The sequence below is a fragment of the Lepisosteus platostomus genome, chromosome 27 (genome assembly GCF_059453375.1).
Source record: "Lepisosteus platostomus isolate fLepPlt1 chromosome 27, fLepPlt1.hap1, whole genome shotgun sequence".
Lineage (NCBI taxonomy): Eukaryota > Metazoa > Chordata > Actinopteri > Semionotiformes > Lepisosteidae > Lepisosteus > Lepisosteus platostomus.
In genome coordinates this window covers 5,496,114-5,517,293 of record NC_142637.1, presented here as the reverse complement: position 1 = coordinate 5,517,293, position 21,180 = coordinate 5,496,114, and the positions used below count along the sequence as shown (strand labels likewise).

The window sequence follows — 21,180 nt, the reverse complement described above, 5'->3', positions numbered from 1 at the left end:
ATTTGTGTGAATTAGTTGTGTGCTGTCAATTAACGTGGATATTACTTAAGGTATTACATATTACGATACACAGGACGTGTGGGCTGGGTGTCTCTTGAGTCATTATAATATCCCAGTTTATTCCAAAGGGGAACGGATTTGGTTGTACCTTCATGTGATGTAATCGGGTAAAGGGTACAAAATTACCTTCAAGTAGGCATTCCCTGCTCATGACACATCGGATTAAGTTTGTCCTTCACGCACCCCGTAGGACTCCGACGCGCTGTAATAACGTCACTAAAATGGGCGAGATAGACGCATTACCCATGGATACAGACGCTGCCTTGTCTGAACTTGCATGTCTCGGTTTTTGGCGTGTTTGAAAAGTGAGCGAAATATGCTAAAGTGTTCTGTAGTTCCCTGCAAACAAAAAAATACGTCGCTAATTTGAAGTTTCGTCTCTGAAAACGGAGTGGGATGGAATTAGGATTATCAAGTAACTGTAGATTCTACTACCGCTCTGAAAGCTCAACATAGCTGGATACCAGAAGTATGATAATAGAACTAATGTTACAGTTTTTGTGACGTGAACTGTTAATTCTTTTAAAAATCGTGGTTTATTCAATGGGGATGCTTGCTTTGTTGTAGGTGGCGAGTCTAAAACAGATGAAAGTACGGTATAAACGCCACACATACAGCTGTTTGAAGTCCTGAAACGTGTTGACGGTAGTTTGGAACCAGGCTGTCTCTACGGCAGCAAAAGTGTGTCCCTGTGTGAACGACTGTCGGCGTATTTCAAATGTCAGCATATGTTCTGTGCGTCTGTAAGTGTCTTTTCTCTTCACGACTGCCTGGTTGCTGGTGGCACTGTCCCTGCAGAAGGCCGTGCTTATGTGGAAGCGCAGTGACACTCGGAGCTCGGCGCTGGCCAGAGCTCAGGCACAGCTGTCGGGCCAGCGGATGTACAGCGCGCCCAGGGATACCAAGGATGAGCTCCAGGTATTTCCATTTTTTTCCCACGTAAAAAAAAAAAGCAGGAGCAAACCTGCTAAAAGGAGTGTGTCGTTTAGGTTCTTAAAATAATGTTGGGGGAACTTTCAGCTAATAATAGAACCAGACTTATAGACTGTAACACCTCTGTTTCACTCTGCAGGAATACATGGATACACTCATGAAAAAAACGAGCTCTTTGAAAGAGCAACACACGCTCTTCCAGGACCTGAGCGATGTCTCCATCGATGACGCCGAGAGTGAAACAAAAGAAAACGCAGTTGGAGCGCAGCGGCAAGCGGCGGAGCTCGAAAGGCCGTCGGGGGCCAGCAGGTTTTTGAAGAAAGCCCCGCAGTCCGTCAGGAGCAGTCAGTCCCCCACGCCAAGCAAGGCCTCCACGCAGGCGAAATGGCACGAGCGCGGCGGGGCTGGGTCATCGCAGAGCGCAGCGCTCAACCGACTGGCGCTGATCGAGAGCCGGATCAGGAACCGCAAGCTGGCCAGGGATCGCCCGGACTCCGATAAAGACGTGCTGACTTCGGAGGAGAAGCCCCTTTCTGGCCAGTCCAGCAGTGAGCTCAGTGCCCGGGGCAGCAGGTTTCTGAAGAAGAAAGCGCCCCTGTCTGACAGCGCAAACCAGCGGAGCATCCCGGGCCCTCCTGCGCTCAGGAGGGTTGGTAGATCTGTCAGCCTGGACAGCGACGAGGAGGACATGAAGAAGCTTCTCGGGGGTTCTCCCGAAGCACCCAAGGCAAAGATCACAAAGGATTCCTGGCTGTCTTCCCAGGAGAGTCCTCCTTCAGTCAGAAAGGTACATGTTCCACTGGAATTTGACCTGCCTCCATGCAAATATTGATTTGTTTATTGACTTTGTGCTTAAGTGGCAATTGAATATTCAGGAGCAGTGTGTGCTTCTTGAACAAGTCTCACATAGTACAGAAAAAAGGAGGTTTCCAGTGTGTCACATAATGAATTCTAAGTTTAATAGAGCATCCCAGGCTTTATTATTATAAAATCAGTGTATTGCTGTTTGAAGGTATGGAGAAATGAATAAGGACAAATCTTAGAAAATCTTTAAATATTCCATGTCTTCCTCGCATGCCCTGACTCTTTGTATTCCTGCCTTTTCCTTCAGTCTTTCCTGAAGAGCAATCGACCAGTCCTACCGTTGTCGCCCTCCTCCCCTGGCAGAAAGACCCTGTTCGCAGGCCTGTCCCGTTCCCCCTCCCCGCCAAGCCGGGGATCCCCAAGACTGGCCGGCTTTAGGGCCCAGCTGCGGAGCCCCTCCCGCTCCCTGTCTCGCTCCTCTGTGGGGGTGGTGTCCGGAGCCCCCTCCCCATCACCCCCAAGTGGGCCCTCCCCTCGCCGAGCCGGCTCGCCCCGATCCGGGTTCCCGAGGCGCTCCTTGTCGTCTCTGTCTGCGAGGAGTGATGTCAGGTCCTTGGACGAGCTCTTCCCAGATGCATCAGAATCCGATGACGCGATCAGTGAGAAGAGCAAAGAATCGGATGGTGAGACTGACCACTAAGACTATTCTGGTGGAGAGCAAAAAATCAGCTGTTAAAGAAAGGACTGCATATTCTGAGCAGCTCCCAAGCAGGAGTGTTATTCAAATGCCGGTTAGAACCATGGATAATGAATTTCTGTTCATAGAAGCTGTTTTTGCAGGAAAAAAACGTTCTTTTTACTAGGTTTGTACTTGTCGGTATTTTGTAAAAGCATCTTGGATGTGAAAATAAGACAATAATCCCGTGGGGCTTTCTTCTAGATTTCAGGATAAATATCCTGACCTTGGATGACCTTGTTCCAGCAACTTTAGGAGAACCTGAGAAACCAGAAGAAAAAAAAGAGAATAAGGTAGTTCTGTATTTATTTAGAGCAGATTGTGTCCATGTGCTTACAGCCAAAGAACTCTTTTATAATCCTTTTCTTTATATTTTTAGACTGGGAGGAGAAAAACCAAAGACAAGAAGACTGAATTCTCTCAAGCTGTGAATATAAGGCTTGTTGATGAACCTTCGAATACAGTTGAAACTCCACCTACAGAGGTGAATGCTGAGTATGAGAGCGATTTTGAGAGTGAGATCAGGACAGAGACTGAAAAGAGCATTAGTGAAATTTCTGAGCGTCTTGGGGATGCGTCTGTGGCCAGTGAAGTTCAGGAAGACAGTTCTGAAAGATCACAACAGGAAGACTGGACTCAGGGTTCTGGAAGTCTGTCTGAGACGGATACGAGAATGGAACAATCCTTTTCTTCCTCCTTCTCCTCCCCCGCTCCTCAGTCTGAAGTTGACAGAAAGAAAGCTGATCTCTCCTGCAGGCAGGGTGTATATTCAAGATCATCTGCCTCTTCCCCCTCTGCATCTGGCTCTGGGACGCTCACCCCACCCCATGAAACACAGTCACCCCACCAACGCAAGGCAGTGAAGGAGACTTCTGTCCAGACACAGTTTGATGGGCTGTCCTACAGCTGGTCTAACGGTTTGTAAAATTTACTATTTATAGCACTTTTTAAACCTTAAGAAGCAGTTAATGGAAATGAGCATACAGGTGACAGTGAACTGTATTCCTTTATAATCCACAATTATCAACTAAACCTTATACTTTGTTTTTAAGGAATGGCAGTTTTGGGCCCTTCTATAGGAACGTCTCATCTAGATCCCACTCCTGTTGCAAGCCATGTTGTTAGTGCCGATGCCATTGAAGGTAACATTCCCGCTTGAAGAAATGAAATTCCTAACGGATAAAGTGTCACTCCAGTAATCGGTAGTGTCCTGTTAAACATGTTAGCTTCCATTAGGCAAAGTACTATACATTCTGCAAAGAAAGTTTCCTTTAACTAGAGTTGATAATTTTACATTTTAATTTTCTCAATAGGCATTTAATTATTTCTGTCATCTCTTTAGTTTCTTTCAAGTGACAGAAGGGTTTTGAAGTACAACGGTTTGGGATTTCTGTTCCTAGAAAGGTAGATTAACACATTAGGAAGAATATGACTGGATGAGAAATACATCTAACGTCTTAAAACATACACAGGACTAGTATTCTAGTTGTGTTTTTTTGCAACAAGAAAGAGTGCCTCTTTTTTTCCCCCCAAGCTCTCACAGCGTACAGTCCAGCTGTGTTTGCCCTGAATGATATGCTGAAACAGCAGCTAGCCCTCACCAGGCAATTCATAGATAACACCAGGCATCTTCACACATCTCTGCTTCAGTCCCTGGGACCTGCACGCTACCGCTATACAACTCTAGAAGATACCAAAGAGGTAATCATTGTTAAATCTGCCACTTGCTATTCATGATATCAGGAATACAGGTAGAGATCTAATACTTTAACTGAGTATAGTAAAATCCTTTATTTTGCCAGATTTTCAGCTGTAAATTGGAAGATTTCACCAGGTGAAATGTAGACCATTTTAGAAATCAATACTGTACTTTTACAAAAGCTTATTAATTATTACTAATACAATTAATATAGAAGGAATTGTTTTTTTTAATAATAAAATTGAGTTAAATTGTTCTGTTAAGAGCTGGAAATGTAATACTTATTAAAAAAAATAAATTCCTTAGCTTAAAGTTATGAAGCACTGAGGGCCTGATCGTAGGTAATGTCATCAAATTCTGATTGTCTGCATTTGTTTTGTAGTTCATACAGAGTCACAAGTCCCCTCCATTGACTGTTGAACAGGCTCTGGAAGAGGTGCTCCAGGAAATGAGAGAGTATCATTACCTCTGATCTGCAGAACTGTAGAAAACGACATCCTGCAATTTTACAGTACAAAACATGATGCGAGATGAACTCAAATTGCCTCAATAAAAAATGCCCCTATTATAAATGTTGGCAGGTTCAGCTCTTGCAATGGAATGTAAGTTGTCTGGAAGCTTAATGTAAACAAATGAGTAATTAACCAGGATCAAATCAACCTGCTTTGTAATTTAAAATTGTGAAATGTACTGTACACTTAAAGAAGCATTTGCTTTACTCTATTAGAAATATTTTTATATCAGATCATTGTTTTCATTGTCTAAAGGATTTCTCAGTAAATTGAGATGCCGGGGGTTAAAACAGATTTCTAGGACACCGTAAATATTATGCTACGTTTAACATATTCAAAATCATCCAGATAGTACAATTCAATAATGACTCTCTCTTCTCTGATGAATTAATGGCTGTAATGGAATGTTAACATTTGAGCTCAGTCATGACTCTTAACTACCTATATACATCCTCAGGGAGATGGGGGCAGTAAATAGTATGAAGTTAAAAGAAACGCAGATTGTCTCATATAAGTTTCCTTTTATTATTGGCTACTACAACCTCATGCCATTTAGTAAGCCATGTCAAGCTGTGACTTTACAATATCAGTTCTGAATGAAAAAAGTGATCTACGCACAAAACTGTAACTGTTTAAATCATAACCATCTTTTTTGTTCCCCTTGAACAAAATCCAAAAGGATTACTCTCTAAAATGTAATATTAAGCAATGGTGTATCGTGAAAGACCGACTGTAGTAACTGAGAACAATTAGCAAAAAAAAACAATACATTGTTCAAAATCTACCGATTTACTTATCATTGCTAAAAAAAGGTACTGTACATTGTTATATCCAGATCACAACCAGACTTATATGAGTTGAAATACAGAATTAAAATACAATCCCCTTGTGTTTGTACAGACAAAAAACGGTGGGGTGGGGACTTTTCACATTTTCACCTGGGAAACATTTTAAAGATGGGAGAAAAAATATTGCTGGAACCTCAGTGATCACTACATGGAAAAAGAAAAAGGACGACATTCTGGTGAAGGAGGCCATTCCTGGAGGGATCAGCACAAATCCAGGGTGTCAGTTATTCTGGGGCAGGGGGGTCCTGTGGCTCCCGGTTTACTGTAACATCACAAGGGAACAGGACAGCCATTACCATTATTGTGAGAAGGATATTAGATCTACTCATGCAGCTTTAAGCAGAGGAAACTAAATGCAAAAAAAAATGCATTAAGGGTGTGGCACAGGCCTACTTCAGCAGGTGTACTAAGCCTGTTTTTTTGTTGCTGGTCTATAAAAAAAACATAAGAAAGGTTACATTGAGTCTGTCTGATGGGATGAATGGACATGTGGTCAAGGATCAAGCAGCCAGCCCTTTCTTAAAATAAGCCAGGGTATCTGCTTCCATAACCCACCCCGAAAGTACACAGGGGGATGGTACATAAGAACTTAAGTGCTCAAGAAAGATCTGGGTGGTTACAGGTGGTGTCAAAGCAGTCAGCGTAGGTGCTGTTGACATATCCAGTGTTGTAAATACATCTTTGAAGGGGAACACATGAGCACATTTCAGAAAATTTACAAGTTGGGGGCAACATACTCCATGGTGACTATAGGAGGAGGAGAAGAAGGTTTTATCACGGAAAAGGTCCGCAGAAACCAAACGAGCTAAATCTTTCATCAACATCCTAATGCACTCCTACAAATCCTGAAGCAAAAAAACACACTAGTGAATATTTTTGCATTGTGCATTCAAAGCAGGTGATAGGCCTAAAGCACATGCCAGACAATGCTGCAGATCAGCATCTTACCCTCCTCCCTTGCCTTCATGCGTGCAATGAAGGAGTAGCTCTTGTTTCTCCGGTAGTTCTCATAGGGATCATCCAGCGACACTCCCACTCCCTTGTACTGGTCCCACTTGTCCCGCACATCTCCTCCTTTGATGGGGTCTTGGATACCCTGCTCCTTTGCTCCAAGCCCACCAGAACCACTCCAGCCTGCCGTCAGACAGAGCAAAACCACACGGTGAGTTTTGGGACAAAATGGGATGCAATGGGACAGAAGGTTTCCTGCATTTTATTGCTCAACTTCACAAAGTAGCTCATAAAGATTACACAAAATCCTTAAATATTTGTATTCATGTTTTTTTTAGACATTCCTTGTATTTAAGAAAAACTCTGAACTCAAAACCTCATGGAGCTTTAGAGCGACACAGGATATGTCTTGCTGAAAGTGGAATTAAAAGGCTCTCTCCTTGTTTCATACTGATGCAATTGTAAGGTTTAAATGGAAGTACATATTAGCAATGTGGAAGACATGGGCTATCCTTTGAAAGCACTCCACTTCCAAGCTCAGTCTGCAAAGGCCTTCAATATACAACTGAAGGGAGTGAAACGCAGATACTGTAATAATCACATGCTTTGCAGTGCTCTTACCCATCTTCATCAGCATCTGGTGCCCTTTGTTCTCCTCTCCCAGCCTCGGCTCTGCAGTCAGGGTGGAAGAGGAAGCACCAAGCCCAGAGGTGGAGCTGTGACAATGAAGTAATGTCAGTCCAATAGCCATTCAGCAAAAATAGAACAGCTGTCCAAGTTCCTCTCCTGTTTTATAGATTATATAGGGCTCACTTTTCCCCATTTGAACACGTGGTCATGGCAGCCAACAATTATACTGGCCTTCCGCACTACTTGCTTGACACAGGTGTTTAGAAAAAGCTTTAGTTTTTGTGCACCAATAATTTTGCTGGCTACCTTCACAATCCTGCTCAGTCTGTCGTGTTTCAGCACGCATTGCTCTCCCAAAATGAGAAAAGGGGGCGCCATCCTTCAGATTAGTTGTTCAAACACGTTTCTGGCTGCATGGCCTGTAAAGACCTCAAGCCACTTTTCGGAAGGGTAGAGATGTCACCCACAGCGTCTGGGCTAAATCCACAATCTGGGGAAAGCTCCCCATGAGCTACAAAAGTGAAGCGATTTCTCCCTTCTGCTGGCGATGTGCCGCGCAGTGGGGCTGCCGCGTGTTACCCAGGTGAGTGATTGCTGTGGTGGATAGAGCTGCACGTGGCCAGAAGAGCTGAATGCTCTGACATGTGTGACCTCCATACCGCACATTCCTTAGAGCTTCAGGAACGTCGTGGTCACAGAGCGCACCTTGGCTCCGCTAGGGGAAGGACACCATGGCTAAAAAGACTTACGGTGGGGTTGGGCTCCTGGATTTGGTGTGGCGCCGCTTGTCCGGAGAGTACGACCGCGAGCGGGAGCGGGATCGGGATCGGGATCGGCTGCGGGAGGACCGAGAGCCGCTCCTGCTCCTGAAACAAACACAGGGGCATCGTGACGAGCGGACCACCAGGAGGATCCCTTCTCCCAAGTGGCAGAGGCTAAACCTGGAATTCTTCCCCCTCGTACAACGCTGCACTATTTGTTTTACCTGAATTAATCAATTTCTACACCTGAGTCACTTGCCAACTGGTTTGGTCCACCTGTGGACCTGCAATAAAGCAGGTCCACTCGCCAGATCTGCACCAGGGCAAGGCCTTGTCCGAGTATTAGTTCTCATAATTATCAGTATGTATGCCACGTCGGAACAAAGACATTCCCATCTTCTGCTGGTACACTAGAATTTTCAATGTGATGGCGAAGTGTTTTATTCACTGATCAATGCCTGTCTTCTGTTGACGGAAGACCACATGTGTGAAGACGTCAGGGTAAACTTCATGCTGCCTGTTGTTTTGCTCAAGGCAGCCGGTGGAGCCAACTGGTCCCCGGGCCAAACACAAAGCTCCCCCATTGCTGCAAGCCAACCTGCAGGTTTAGGATTTTCCAGCAGGACAATGCAAGACTACTGTGCCAAGACTGCAATGGCAAGACTTTAAGGCCCCCAAAAAAACACAGATGAAGGCCTGTGCATGCATTTTATTATAAAAAAATCAATACAGCAAACAAAATAAACTTTAGACTGCAGTTTATTATTCTGTGTGCTTCTACCCTCCCTTAAGTTTGATTTTTTGGACTTGTCTGCATTAGGCTAAGAATGTTCTTCTGTCAAATGATTCCAGCCTATGATCAGCCTTCTCTCTTGACCACAGCCTATATGTCAATGCTGGTAGGACTGCACTAAAATTCAAGGTGGTCGTACTCAAAATGAATATTGTAACATCTGAATCTTGATGGTGTGTCACTTTGCATACTGAAACATTATCATGAATCTTGGATCTGTATTTGTATTTTTCCGCGAGTATGTTACTCACAGTAAGCATTTGTAGTATCTATGTAGTATCTATGTTTAAAGTATCTGATCAGATCCACCAAACCTGGGCATCAGGATGTAAACGAGGCGCAGCAGAACAGAGTCCGTTTTCACGTACCTGGACCGGGACCGGGAGTAGGAGCGGGACCGGGACCGGGACTGGGAGCGAGATCTGGAGCCGGAGGAGGAGCGTGAGGATTTGGAGGACCTGGAGCTGGAGCGCGAGGAGGACCCGTCTCGGCTCCGCGAGCGGCTGCAGGACCGGCTGCCTCGCGCGCTGCGGGGGACGGAACAAGGTTGGCGCTCGTACCCGTGCCTCTCGCGCAGACTCAACCGCTGGCGCGGAAGGAGTCTGTTTGCGAGCGCTGCCTGACTCGACCGCTCTCGCAGTCACAGGCTGCCATGGCATCTTTGAGAACCAGGACTCACACCTGAAATACTCTGGCATCACCGTCACTGCTAAACTCTTAGCAAGCCCGTGAGGGCAAAGCAACAGTACAGTCAAAAACCAATGTACAACATACAGCATACGCACATGCGTTGTATTGTCTGGATCCTGGGCCTTGGTTATCCAGATTATTTGTCACTTTTGTAACCTTTTTTAAAATCAAACTATGTCCAAGATTCCGGATTGGTTCTCTCACCTGTTGCGTTTTTCTTGTCCTTTTTTCCGCCTCGCTCGCATTTTAGCTCTGAAAAACTCGTACAGCCCATTCTGTTCCCAGCCCTCGCTGCAAAACGGCAGGAGAAAAACCCACTCAGGACCTCAGAATATTAATTACTGCAGTGGAGAATCAGGAGCAGGAGTGGGAAAGCCCTACACAGTAAATCATATTCAACAGAGGCCTACTATAGAAGGCGATATATATATATAACTACTAAAGACGAATAGGTCCCTCATGTCACATGAGTCAAAATGCAGGAAACAACTGCCTTGACATATTGTGTGCTGTACCCAAATCTCAGGTCCAATTAGTGACCCTACAAATAGGCTCCAGTATGAGATCTGGCGGTGTTTCTCAAGGACATTGCCATTCTATGGATGAGATGTTCCTAGGCCCGTGGGGCTACAGAAGGACAGAAGCAACTGAGCACAATGATATCCTCTCACCGTCAGCCTTTCTAAAGCCTGAGGTGAAGGTTACCTGTTCCTCGGTCTGTCATGAGAGGGCGGGCTGTAGAAGGCCTCGACCGCGGCCAGCAGCCGGTCACTGGGGGGCATTGGGGGTGGGAGGCGGATGTCTTTGGGGTCCAAGGGCTTGTAGTCGTGGTCTTCAAGCTGGGTCATTAAACAAACGAAGAGTTAGCACAGTGCATTAAACTTTCAAACAAGCTGAATCCAGAAGATACATCTGCATCCATGGTTCCCCACGCAACCACAGACAATTATTCACTGGAGTGCTTGTTTGAGCCCCCTTTCCGATTCAAGGCTATAGTCACTCTCTGTGAAGGGGTCACTTACTTTGACCAGAGGAGCCATGAGTCCAGCTGGCAGGTCAAAGTAAGGGACGTTGGGGACCAGACTGGGGTCATCGTGGTTGACATGAGTGGGGCCCTGCCGCCTTATGTGGGGGGGCTGGCCGTTGAAGCCATGGGGTGGGGGGCCGAAGTCTGGGTGCTGGGGACCCGCCCATGGAGGGTGCTCTCCCATCCCAGGGGGAGGCATCCTGTGGCCCGGGTGGTGGTGAGGAGGACCCAAATCTAAAAGGCAAACAAGGAGAGAGGAAAAAAACAACAACTTGTATTTGTCTGTACCAGCACATAAAAAGTGAAACGTCATTTCAAGTGGGTAAGGAAAAGCAAAGCTCAATTGCATGAATAGTGAAGGAAAAAAGTGTAGAGACTGATCGGATGGTTTGATTAGTCCAGATACTCTACAATGAACATGGCAGTTCTGTGTTATGCCAATGCTGTTTTGCAATGAAATCAGCCGGTGTGGCGAAACAATTGTTCCCATGCTGTTAGTACCACTGAACAGAATTCCCCGACCGACCAAGTCGGATCCTTTTCAGGGTTATCTGACCTGTTAGAGAACATAATAGAATGAAAGCTGATGCTGCAAAATCAAAGGTGGTGTACAGATACAAAATACAAGTCTAGAACACAAAAACTTGAATTTCATAGAGGAAATTCATCCCTTAAGAACAGAAAACGGTCAGTGGCCAGCACTTCTTACTGCACGCAATAGCAGATAGTTCAAAAACTGTTTTGCCATGGACAAAACATACTGGCCAGTGTGCGTAAGTGGTATAAAAAAAGACACTTGAAATAAAAAACAGGTTATCTCAGTGTTGTTTTTATGATAAGCAACCCACAAGTCAGAGCAAAACTGTTTTGCTTGCTCACTCTTATCCACCACAATAGACGTATATTACTCCCACCACAGCCAAGCACCCCTGCTACCCCCTGTCTTTTATTAACCACTTCTTGGCTAGATCATCCATCCACCCATCTATTTTTAACCACTTCATCCATTTTCAGGGTCACGGGGGAGCCAGAGCCTCTCGGCAAGCAAGAGGTGCAAAGGCAGGGTACACCCTGGACACCAGGGCACCAGTCCCTCACAGGGCACATACAGACACACTCACACCAGGGCCAGTTCTCCCAGAGGTCAATCACCCGACCAGCATGGCTTTGGACTGTGTGAAACTGGAGCACCCAGAGGAAACCCATGCGAACAGGGGGAGAACATACAATCATCCAGGTGGGGTCTACACATTGGTGGTGGTGGAGGGGATCCCCATTACCTGTAAAGCACTTTGAGTGGAGTGTCCAGAAAAGCACTATATAAGTGTAAGGAATTATTATTATTATTACAAACTGCACACAGACAGAATGAACCCAGGGCCCCTGCGCTGTGGAGCAGCAATACTTACCCCCTGCGCCACTGTGCCACCCTTTGTTAGATCAAGTTGTCATTAACAGAAATCAAAATCACCAGACAACGTTAAAAAAAAACAAGGACCCTTTCCCTGCCCACTCCCAAAGCAGGAACAGCACGGGGAAAGTGCCCCCACGCAGGCTGGCTCTCCTTACCTCCGGGGAAGTCTCCCTGCGGGTAGTCAAAGCGATGAGGCGGATAGGGGGGCCGCTCGAAGTGATGGCGCGGGGGGAAGTCGTCTTGCATGAAGCGTGGCGGGAAGCGGTTGAAGTTATGCGGATGGGGGGGCTGGTTGAACTGGGGGGGCTGCTGGTGCGGGGGGAACGGGCCTCTGAAGTGCGGGGGGCGCTGCATTCGAAAGGGAGGCTCCCTCTGACCCCAGGGCGGCTGCTCGGGGGGCTGGCTGCTCCAGGGGGCCTCGTACTGGCCGCTCCAGGAGGGGGGCGGCTCCGGCTGGCTGTTCCAGGGGCCGCTCTCCCGCTGGCCGCTCCAGCTGGGGTCCCGCTGCTCGTTCCACATCCCCTCGTGGCTGTTCCAGGGGGGGCACGGGGGGGGGCCCTGGGTGGGGTCGAAGGGGGGCTGTTGAAAGGGAGAGAAGGAATAATGAAGAGAAGCTGCAGCCGTCTGACTCTCACAGACCAGTTAGTCACACTTCGCTAGAAAAAGAATAAGACATTTTATTACATTTTAATACAGTGCACTTCCCCTAAAACAATCTCAGGGTGCACTACAATGGAATATATGCAACCCCATTAATAAACAGGATGAAATACGGGATAAAACCAGACAAAACAACATACCAGAGCAACACAAGTAAATAAACCCAGATCAGTACAACGGGAAACAATCAGGCAGCACCTGCAGCTTTTTTACTCTTGAATTTAATGCCGCCAAGGACAGAGCCGACTTGGGGGGCAATGGAACAAAAAGTACAGTCTCCTGTAGAAGACAGGTTACAGCATTTTCTTTTCTTCACGTTCACTCAAATACAGTAGTTACTGAGCCAACACGTGTTACAAACCGAAAATGTCGATTTGCAGAGGAACATGAGCGCAGCCTGTTCGGTCTGGTGCTGATGGCTGAAGCCTTATGCTGGATTCAGGCATCAGTACCCGCTTTCAATGCAAGATACAGCCTCCTGTGCACATCAGCACAACCTGCAACCTGGAAACACTCGCCTTTTCCAGGTACAGCTGTAACTAATGGAATTCGGTGCCCAGGGGACCATCTACAACGAACTGGGACCTTTACAGTAACTTGCAGTTATTGGCTAACCAAAGTTTAATTCAGAACCCAACCGCAATGGTCCCTACTCCGTATCCAAGTAGCGAATCTTTCACACCAGGGAGACGCATACCGGCTGCTGCTGGGGCCAGGCAGACATGCTGTGCTGAGGGTCAAACCAGTTTGGCTTGGTGGCAGGAATGGGGTCGCTGGGCCCCCTAGGGGCCACAGCTGCTGCAGCCAGTGGGTCCTGGGCTCCAGGTTGGGCGGGATCATAATCCCCTGGAGGGGGGACAGACATCGTCGCCTTGACATCACCTACAACATTCAAATGGCGTGAAGGACACTGCTTAATACATCTGCTTGTGAAAGTATACCAGAAAGTACAACTGAATGAAAAGCATACGCACTATGCACATTTCGTCAGGACTGGTATTTCAGTTACACTGTATTACATGCACAATGTTGCAAAGCAAAATAAAAATAAAAGAGTCAAAGAAATGATTTTCAATGTTTCAACCCAAGGACAGCGTAAGACTTCAGTTCCGTGTTAAGAGTTCCGATTACACGACTCATGTGATGTCATCTAACATTATAACATCATATTTAATCAGCAACAGATGCTAGAATGTGGCAAAATATGTCAATTCTAGCTGACAGGTTTACACCGAGCAGCAGAAACTGAAATCCAGTCTATGGGTGCCCATTGCTCAAGAGACGAGCAGCTCGGGCTGGTCTGCGTACTGCCACACACGCTAAGGAGGTATCAGAAAGGTGTTTCGCCAGGGAGCCTGGCTGCAGGAGTTTCTCTCTCTCTCTCTCACCTGGCTGCGCTGTCACGGTTGCCCCAGGCACGGCAGGCTTCACCTCGCTCTCCGCTGGGGCCAGCTGCGCCGCTACAGCCGCCTGCTGCTGCTGCTGCTGCTGCTTCAGGCTGGCCACAAACTCCTCATGGTGGCTCTTCAGCGTCTGGATCTGCTGCTGAAAGGCCAGCTGGACAGGCTGGACAACGGCGGCGTACTCGGTGATCAGCGACGCCTGGGTCGAGAACGGGGGGGTTGCATGTTGAATAATAATAACGCCCGCTGAACATTGTCACACAGTACCGAGAGAAAGAGGAGCGGTCTGGTTAGGACTTGTAAAGAAAACAAAGCCCCCTGGAAGACAGGGAACTTGAGCAGAAGTAAAAAAGTACAAAGTCTGTACAAAGAATAATACTGCATTGGCAATTATTTGTTTAAGCAAATGGATATAGGCAAAGGTACCAGCAATTCTAAAGGACGCTTTCTCTCAGTACTTCTTACATACCCGTCTGACTGAGGGCTTTGTGCACGTGACATCATACCAGAACCAGGCTGGCTGATCTCCTCAATTATTACTATTGCTATGCAGATCAACAAGTCAAGTTCATCTTCTGTGCTTTGTACCAAGTACATATCTTTACACTGTTAAAATGTCTAACTATACCTCAACGGTTACAATCCTAAGCTTTCCTCTGATCCCCTTGGGGACCAAGCAGACCAACGTGAGGCACAGCTCATTCACATAGTTGTTTCATTAACAACAATACTAATGAGCCTTTGAGCTCCATAGCTGTACACTCAGCAGACGGAGAAAAGCACAGAGTAAATAAGTAGGTCTTAACCCTTTCATTTTGAATATACCCCTACAGATTCAGTAGATTAAACATTTAGATTAATAAAATTGAATCTCCTTGTACACCCTAAGCAACTGAAGTCACCATCTGAAGGACCTGGACACCTGAATCTCAATGGTGCATCAGGCAGGAATGAAACACAGCCGTGCCACCACTCACCTGATACTGCCCCAGCCCCAGCGCAGGACTCTGCAGCTGCTGGATTGTCGACTCGTCAAAGTAGCCATTCTTTTCCCAGAGCTGCAGTAGCTGGGCCAGGAAAAGGGAATGAAATTCGGGTAAAAAGAAAAAAGAACATCGCAATACATCTGGTTGGCCGCCAGCCGTTAACATCCACATGATTGCTTACAAACAAATTACGGTTAAGCAACTGCGATGCAGCCTTCTAGAAACCAGGGGAATTTTGGTCGTAGAGAGTCTCAGTCCAATCCAGGTAGTCTCACAGGTGACCCTAAATCAACCTATCCCTAAAGGATGCAGACACTTAAATGTTAAAGACTAATTAAACAAGTAGTTTGGTTAATATAACTCTGGTCAAATGGTTAAGTGGAGATTTCTGATCTAAATATTCTCTACATTACTTCAATTAACAAAACACCTGCTTACCTCCCACACACTGTTTAAATCCTAACTAAGATACTAACAATCTGCTGCACTGGGGTGCTTCAGGACTATGGCTGGAGACCACCACCTGTCACATTAATAAATGAATTGACAAGCAATGACGAACGACAGACTCACTCTGGCGATTTTCTGCTGTTTGTCCTCTTCTACAGCCAGAAAACTAGTGCAGTAAATTGGGACGACAACTTTCTGCAGGGCTGCAAGAAGGTCCCTTTGCTGTTTCCTTTGACTGAAAAAAATATCTCAATTATAAAATAACAAATATCTCACACAACAGCTTTTTAGATCAAACAGTGCCTAATGACTTAGTGAGAATGGGAGCAACATAATTTTCATAACAGCTTCTTGCTTTACTCATTGTTTTACTTTACTCAAGACTACTCATCCACAAACCTCACCTAGGTGACTTCATAAAGATCCATGTTAACTAAACAATCTGGTTCTTTATTTATTGTACAGACACCACAGGTGTTTTTTTTTTACTTATTTAACTGGACAGCCTGGAAACACTGTGCCCTCTAGAAGGTTTCTCAGCTAGTCTGATTTAGTGACAACTGATGCTCACGTCAATCTTTCATTCTGAAAGAAAAAACATGAGCCTTTTTATAAATACAAGGCAATCCAAATCTTTAAAATATCTTCATTCAAATCAGCCACTGCATTTCTAAACAGTAGTACAGGTATACTATATTCATTCTTCAAAACATGTATCCTAAATGCGACGGACTATCCGGTCCATGTCTGAACCCAGCTCTCGATCCACCCCAGGCAGACTCCAAGTTCTCACCAGTGATGGAGGACATCGTTGATGAGATAAATGAGGTGCAGTCGGAGCTCAAAGTGGGCACCTTCGGCTGTGATGCGATTACGGAGGTGACCGCCCATCAGCTCACAGTGCTGAGGGGTTTTTGCATTGTTAAACATCCAGTTCTTCCCAGCCTAGACAGTCAAAAATAAACAAAGAGAGACTCAACATGCAGGCCACTGTGTACCAAACTCACAGAGGGAGCAATGCACCCTCCTGCCTTCAATAATTAACAGCATGTAACCCTTTAAATTATCTAGATCAAGTTCAACCCAAGTATCTTGTTAATGTCCATTTCAAACTTATGAGCGAGAGAGCTGTGTAATTATGAAACAGCACAGGTACACCAGTGCACTAAAACACAAATGGTAAATGAAAGTACAGACAGAAACACCACCAAAGGTTATAACAAGTTTTCAAGATTAACTTGCAAAAGTTAATTGCAACTTTGCTTTGAGAATATTTTAATCCCTTCCAAGACCCACTTTATTGAATAAAGATCGGAATTAGATTTAAAATACTGTGTGAGACTAGACATCTGAAGAAAACAATATAAGAAAATGTCTCTCAGAACCAACTGAAGTTAGCTCCTCTAACTCACTGAGATGGCGTCTTTAGTGCAGGTATCAATGATGGGCTGCAGCAGACTATCAAACTCCCCCATGTCCAGCTGTGTCTCCACAAGCAGTTTCTGGGTTTGCTGCTCCATGGCCAAGGCAATCGCAGCAGACACCTGCTCCTGGAAAAGGACACAAACAAACAATCAAATAAAAAGCTTCCAACACGTCTTGATGGATTCCTGAAGCGGCAACCCTGAGGATTTGTGACAATTAATGGTGTCTCTGTGGCTGGAATATTTGTTTAACCCTATTCAGGCTTTGCAAACCAAGTGCATGCCTCTATCGTTAACAGCAGGATGCTTCTGCTGTATGGTTAAGAAAAGTGGCACAACAGCTGTAAAAGGGCAAGGTAGCAAGTTAATGTTAATTTCTCACTAAAATGTGCAAAAAAACAAACTCAGTGTTTTGGCTGGGGAGCCTTCTTCATCAGTGAAGCTTTTTTTCTTTAAAAAGCACAGATCAGTCAACAGAGTCATTTTTTAACGTTACTGAACACTTTTCGATTGTGAGCGAAGCACACACTTCACAAAGAGCCAGTCGTTATGACTACGGCCGCCACAGACCTGTCTGAGGCTGTGCAGGTGCTGCTCTTGTTGCTGCAGATTCCACTGGCTCTGCTGGACAAGCTCATCCACCGAGGGGGTGGCAGGAGGGATGGGAGGAGGGGGCAGTGTGGCCATGGGGGGTGGAGCATCTGGAGCCTCTTGTCCTGGCTGTTTACAGAGCACTGGAAACAACAGGAAGGGACAACATCACTGTACACTTAAGCAAAACAGCTGAAGATACAGACAACATTGCTGAATACCATAACCCACAAGGCATGTTATCCCTCTATGTACTGGTGATGGGGATGCACAACGAAACACATATGGACAACGAAAACAGGGGTGCACAACTCCAGTGTCAAGGGTTGAAGGATCTTGATGTTTTCATTCATACTGAGATTTTACTTACCTAACTGAACAACACACGTGTCTTTTCCCTCTACAAAGCCTTCAGGGGGTGATGGTTTAATTAAAATGATCTATCCTGCTGGCCTGTGGCCCTCTAAGGCTGGGTTTGTACACCACTGATTTAAAGGCACATGCACTATTGCAATACTGGATTTATAACAAAGCTACGGTTTATTGCTGTGAAAAGCTGCACTGTGTTCCACAGGGATTGGCAAGCACAACAAACTCACAAATGGGAAATTAAAATAAATGCGAGAGAAAAATGAACACGAAAAGACTGCAGAGCAAATGATGAAGCTGTAGTATCTTTCCACAGGCAATGTTAAGCAGAGGTTTTGGAAAATTGTAAAAATGTGTCTGTTTTGGACCTACTTCGGCTGAGGGTTAAGTGAGTTCAGATGTCACAGAGGCAGGGACACTTAAGAAAAACTACATCACCCCAAGGAAAATGCAGCAGAGAAAAATTATTCTGTCACAAAAATCTTCTAAACCTGTTCATGACTATTTAACCTTTCATCAGTGCCGAAATATCATGATGTTTTTTTAGCCTCTTAAGCTCAAAACACGGATCAACATGGGACACATGGATGAACAGATAGTACCAAAACTCTGTATGCAGTGCATACAGTTTATATCATTCCATTAAATTCTTAAAATGGCAATCCTCAAACTTCAAATTTCATCATCAGCTTTGAACTGGAGTTTACATTACGTTGTTAAACAGTAATCCACCTTAACCCCAGCAAAAGCTACAGTATCTTAAGGATGTATGTGGAAAACGGGTCAAGAAAAATAAAACTAACAACCACAAAAATGCAATGGATTTCATTCATAAAATCATAAAAGGAACCTATCTTGTAATTCCTTCACCTACTTTATCCAGCACCATATGACTCTAAAAAAGTAAGGAATAACTTTTTCTGAACTGTTTCTAAAAACAGAATTCCTGGGGAGATCAGTTTTTACAATTCAAGCAGCAATGATGATATTTAAAAAATCATTTAAACGAAAGACAGGCTGTGTAAATAGGAAACAGCTGATTTTCTAAACAAAGTATCAACCCAAACCCTGCCTATATCATGCAGCAAAAGAAGGCACACTGTCTTTACTATTCACAGTGCCAAGCGATACAGGTTAAACACTTCAGCAAGTGTCTGAAATACTGAACATCAGACTCTGGTACTTGCTATAATCTCTGTGATCAAAAACAGTATCTATCTAGGCTGAACATCCAGTAACCCCAGAATCCCCGATAACAGCCATGAGCCACAAATAATCAAAAGTCCATGTTTGAACTATACAAAAAAAAACAAAATGAAAAATAAAGCTCAAATAAACATAAAAATAGAAATGCAACTCAGCCTCAGATCTTTGATCATGCCAGAATGAAAATTAAAAAAAGAGCATGTCTGGGTATCCTTCTGTCAAAATGGAACTGCTGAGTAACATTCTAATAAATACCTTCCAACTTATACTCCTCACATTCGTGTGTAGTAGAATCTATAAGGAAAGAAGGACACCTTTAATACAGAACACTGCTGGGTTGATCGCTTCTTTAGAAAAACAATTGTTATGGAAATGATTTAATCTTGCCTCTATGACTTACTGCAGTTTCAGTGTTAACAATTAAAAGGTGCATCTCTATCATGCTTAGCAAAGTAAACTGAGAAAGAGCATCCTCTTTTTTTGTACTGATGCCTGCCTATAATGAAGAAAACTACAAAATACTTTTGCAAATGTTGCCATTATGAGTCCATTACAATTAAAAACTAATCACACTTGTTAAAAAAATCTCATTAATGTTTCACTTAATTTAACATAAAATAGCTTTAAAAATGCAGCACATTTTAAAGGTTAAAACATATCCTTATGAAACACTTCTCATCCACACCAATTTTCTGTTACTTAACTACTTATTATCTTTAACAAAGCAAGTTATTTGATTACATGAGATGAAAGGGAATTTGGAATAGAAACCTGAAATCCCTGCTGTGCTGCTCTTCAAAATAAAAGACAATATTTGACTCCTGAGTATAAGAAAACAGAGTAGTTAAAAAAAAAAACATCTGCATATTTCCTTAACCAGACTCGACCACATAAAGCAGCGTTCTTTCAATGTAACGAGAAGCACAGGCAGTGGATTCGGGGTAGACAGCAGAGAACGTACGCTGTTGCTGCTCAACGGCCAGTTTGTACTTGTAGTAGTTGAAGAACTCTCCGCCAAACAGGAAGGAGAATTTGGGGTTTTCCTTCTGCTTCTCCATCGTCATCTTCTCAAACTCTGGGCCATTCCGGGCCACAAACTGGGCCAATTTATCGATGACATTCCTCAGCTCCTGGTCTGCAGAAATACAAAACGAACCCAGTGTTAAACACGGCCCACTGTTGCTTACGGACCAAATACGTTACCTTTCAGGATTTGATGAAGGGCTAATGTATTTGAGGCTTGGTAAAACATACATTATTTATTTTACAGTTTCTGCAGAATGCAACACATTTGCAAATCTCGTATATAGTGGAGCCTTTATTGACAGTACCTGTCTTTCTATATCTACCTATCACCCAAAACGTGAGATAAACCCAAAATAAGAATTTGCAAAGCGATGGAACAATCCACCACATACATTTATACATTTATGAGATTGTCTCTGTTGATTTAAGAGAGTCCGTTTTGCTTTGTGTTCGCTGAATCTGATTCTTCAGGGCACTTAAAGGTGTCACGCCACACTTACTTTAACGCACTCACGTAACACTGTTTATGCCCCTATCAAATCCACTTTGTGGGCTTTTCTCAAAATTACTTGGCCGTTATAATAGATGCGTGATTTCAACATCTGTTGAGCTTAGGGTCTGTTATTTTCTCTTACAAAGAAAGAAATACACTAAGATTTATATTGACGTCGATCTCTTGCGAGACGACTGGCTGCACCAGATTAGAATATACAACGTTAACAAAACGATTGCTAAAATAAACCAATGGAGACTGGTAAAGTATGAGGTATGTATCGATACAGGCAAAGTGAAGGGTTCACACTTTAACGGCGGGCTGCTTGAACGATGCAAATACAACATCATTCATTTCAATACAATGTCCGCTTGGAGGAAGGCGTGAGGCCCATGGCACACATCGCCAACAGCACGCAAGGTAAACCAAAAACCTAAAAATAAATCCAAATCTGGACTTCTGCGGTCGTTTCTTACCCTCGGGTGGCGCTGGGATATCCATGGCTACAAGAGGCACACTCGGACAGCACGGATCGCTAGTAAAACAGCTCCCAGTTTAACTCAGTAAAACGCTGCCCATTCCTCTCAGGGCTCAACCGGAAGCGCATCTTCAAGTGTAACAGATTCATATTTTTTTTTACACTGCGGGTCGTCTCTCCCTCCAAGAGGCCTCTAAGCGCCTGTAGCGCCGCCTGGCGGAGAGGAGGCCCGCTGA

At 44.7% G+C, this 21,180-nt stretch overlaps 2 protein-coding genes across 5 annotated transcripts; one reads left to right on the top strand and one right to left on the bottom strand.

Annotated features, from left to right (window-relative positions):
- The first annotated feature begins 264 nt into the window (after window positions 1-264).
- c27h19orf44 (chromosome 27 C19orf44 homolog) lies at window positions 265-5,625 on the top strand. 3 transcript variants are annotated; one of them, XM_088622386.1, is made up of 9 exons: window positions 265-365; window positions 859-978; window positions 1,133-1,780; window positions 2,105-2,480; window positions 2,738-2,826; window positions 2,913-3,450; window positions 3,586-3,675; window positions 4,068-4,234; window positions 4,615-5,625. In XM_088622386.1, exons 2-9 carry the CDS (start codon window positions 871-873, stop codon window positions 4,702-4,704), a joined length of 2,106 nt encoding a protein of 701 aa, XP_088478512.1. In that variant the 5' UTR covers window positions 265-365; window positions 859-870; the 3' UTR covers window positions 4,705-5,625. The 3 variants fall into 3 exon arrangements, with proteins under 3 accessions (XP_088478512.1, XP_088478510.1, XP_088478509.1); XM_088622384.1 differs by having other exon boundaries at window positions 265-529; XM_088622383.1 differs by having other exon boundaries at window positions 265-978.
- Window positions 5,246-21,171, bottom strand: cherp (calcium homeostasis endoplasmic reticulum protein). 2 transcript variants are annotated; one of them, XM_088622377.1, is made up of 19 exons: window positions 20,943-21,171; window positions 19,909-20,082; window positions 19,203-19,241; window positions 17,352-17,515; window positions 16,770-16,907; window positions 16,151-16,302; window positions 15,481-15,592; window positions 14,899-14,988; window positions 13,907-14,120; window positions 13,216-13,400; window positions 12,014-12,437; window positions 10,440-10,678; window positions 10,123-10,256; window positions 9,622-9,708; window positions 9,096-9,254; window positions 7,923-8,039; window positions 7,165-7,259; window positions 6,541-6,726; window positions 5,246-5,854 (listed from the first exon to the last, which is right to left on the bottom strand). In XM_088622377.1, exons 1-19 carry the CDS (start codon window positions 20,965-20,967, stop codon window positions 5,817-5,819), a joined length of 2,772 nt encoding a protein of 923 aa, XP_088478503.1. In that variant the 5' UTR covers window positions 20,968-21,171; the 3' UTR covers window positions 5,246-5,816. The 2 variants fall into 2 exon arrangements, with proteins under 2 accessions (XP_088478503.1, XP_088478504.1); XM_088622378.1 differs by lacking the exon at window positions 19,203-19,241.
- Window positions 21,172-21,180: the final 9 nt, after the last annotated feature.

Coding starts and splice junctions, on each gene's coding strand:
- cherp (XM_088622377.1), bottom strand. CDS start 20,967: ATGGATATCCCAGCGCCACCCGAGG. Junction 16,908..17,351: donor ACCTGCACAGCCTCAGACAG/GTCTGTGGCGGC, acceptor GTCCTTTTCCAG/GAGCAGGTGTCTGCTGCGAT. Junction 7,260..7,922: donor TCCAGGAGCCCAACCCCACC/GTAAGTCTTTTT, acceptor TCATTGTCACAG/CTCCACCTCTGGGCTTGGTG.
- c27h19orf44 (XM_088622386.1), top strand. CDS start 871: ATGTGGAAGCGCAGTGACACTCGGAGCTCGGCGCTGGCCAGAGCTCAG. Junction 2,827..2,912: donor AAGAAAAAAAAGAGAATAAG/GTAGTTCTGTAT, acceptor TTATATTTTTAG/ACTGGGAGGAGAAAAACCAA. Junction 3,676..4,067: donor TAGTGCCGATGCCATTGAAG/GTAACATTCCCG, acceptor TTTCCCCCCAAG/CTCTCACAGCGTACAGTCCA.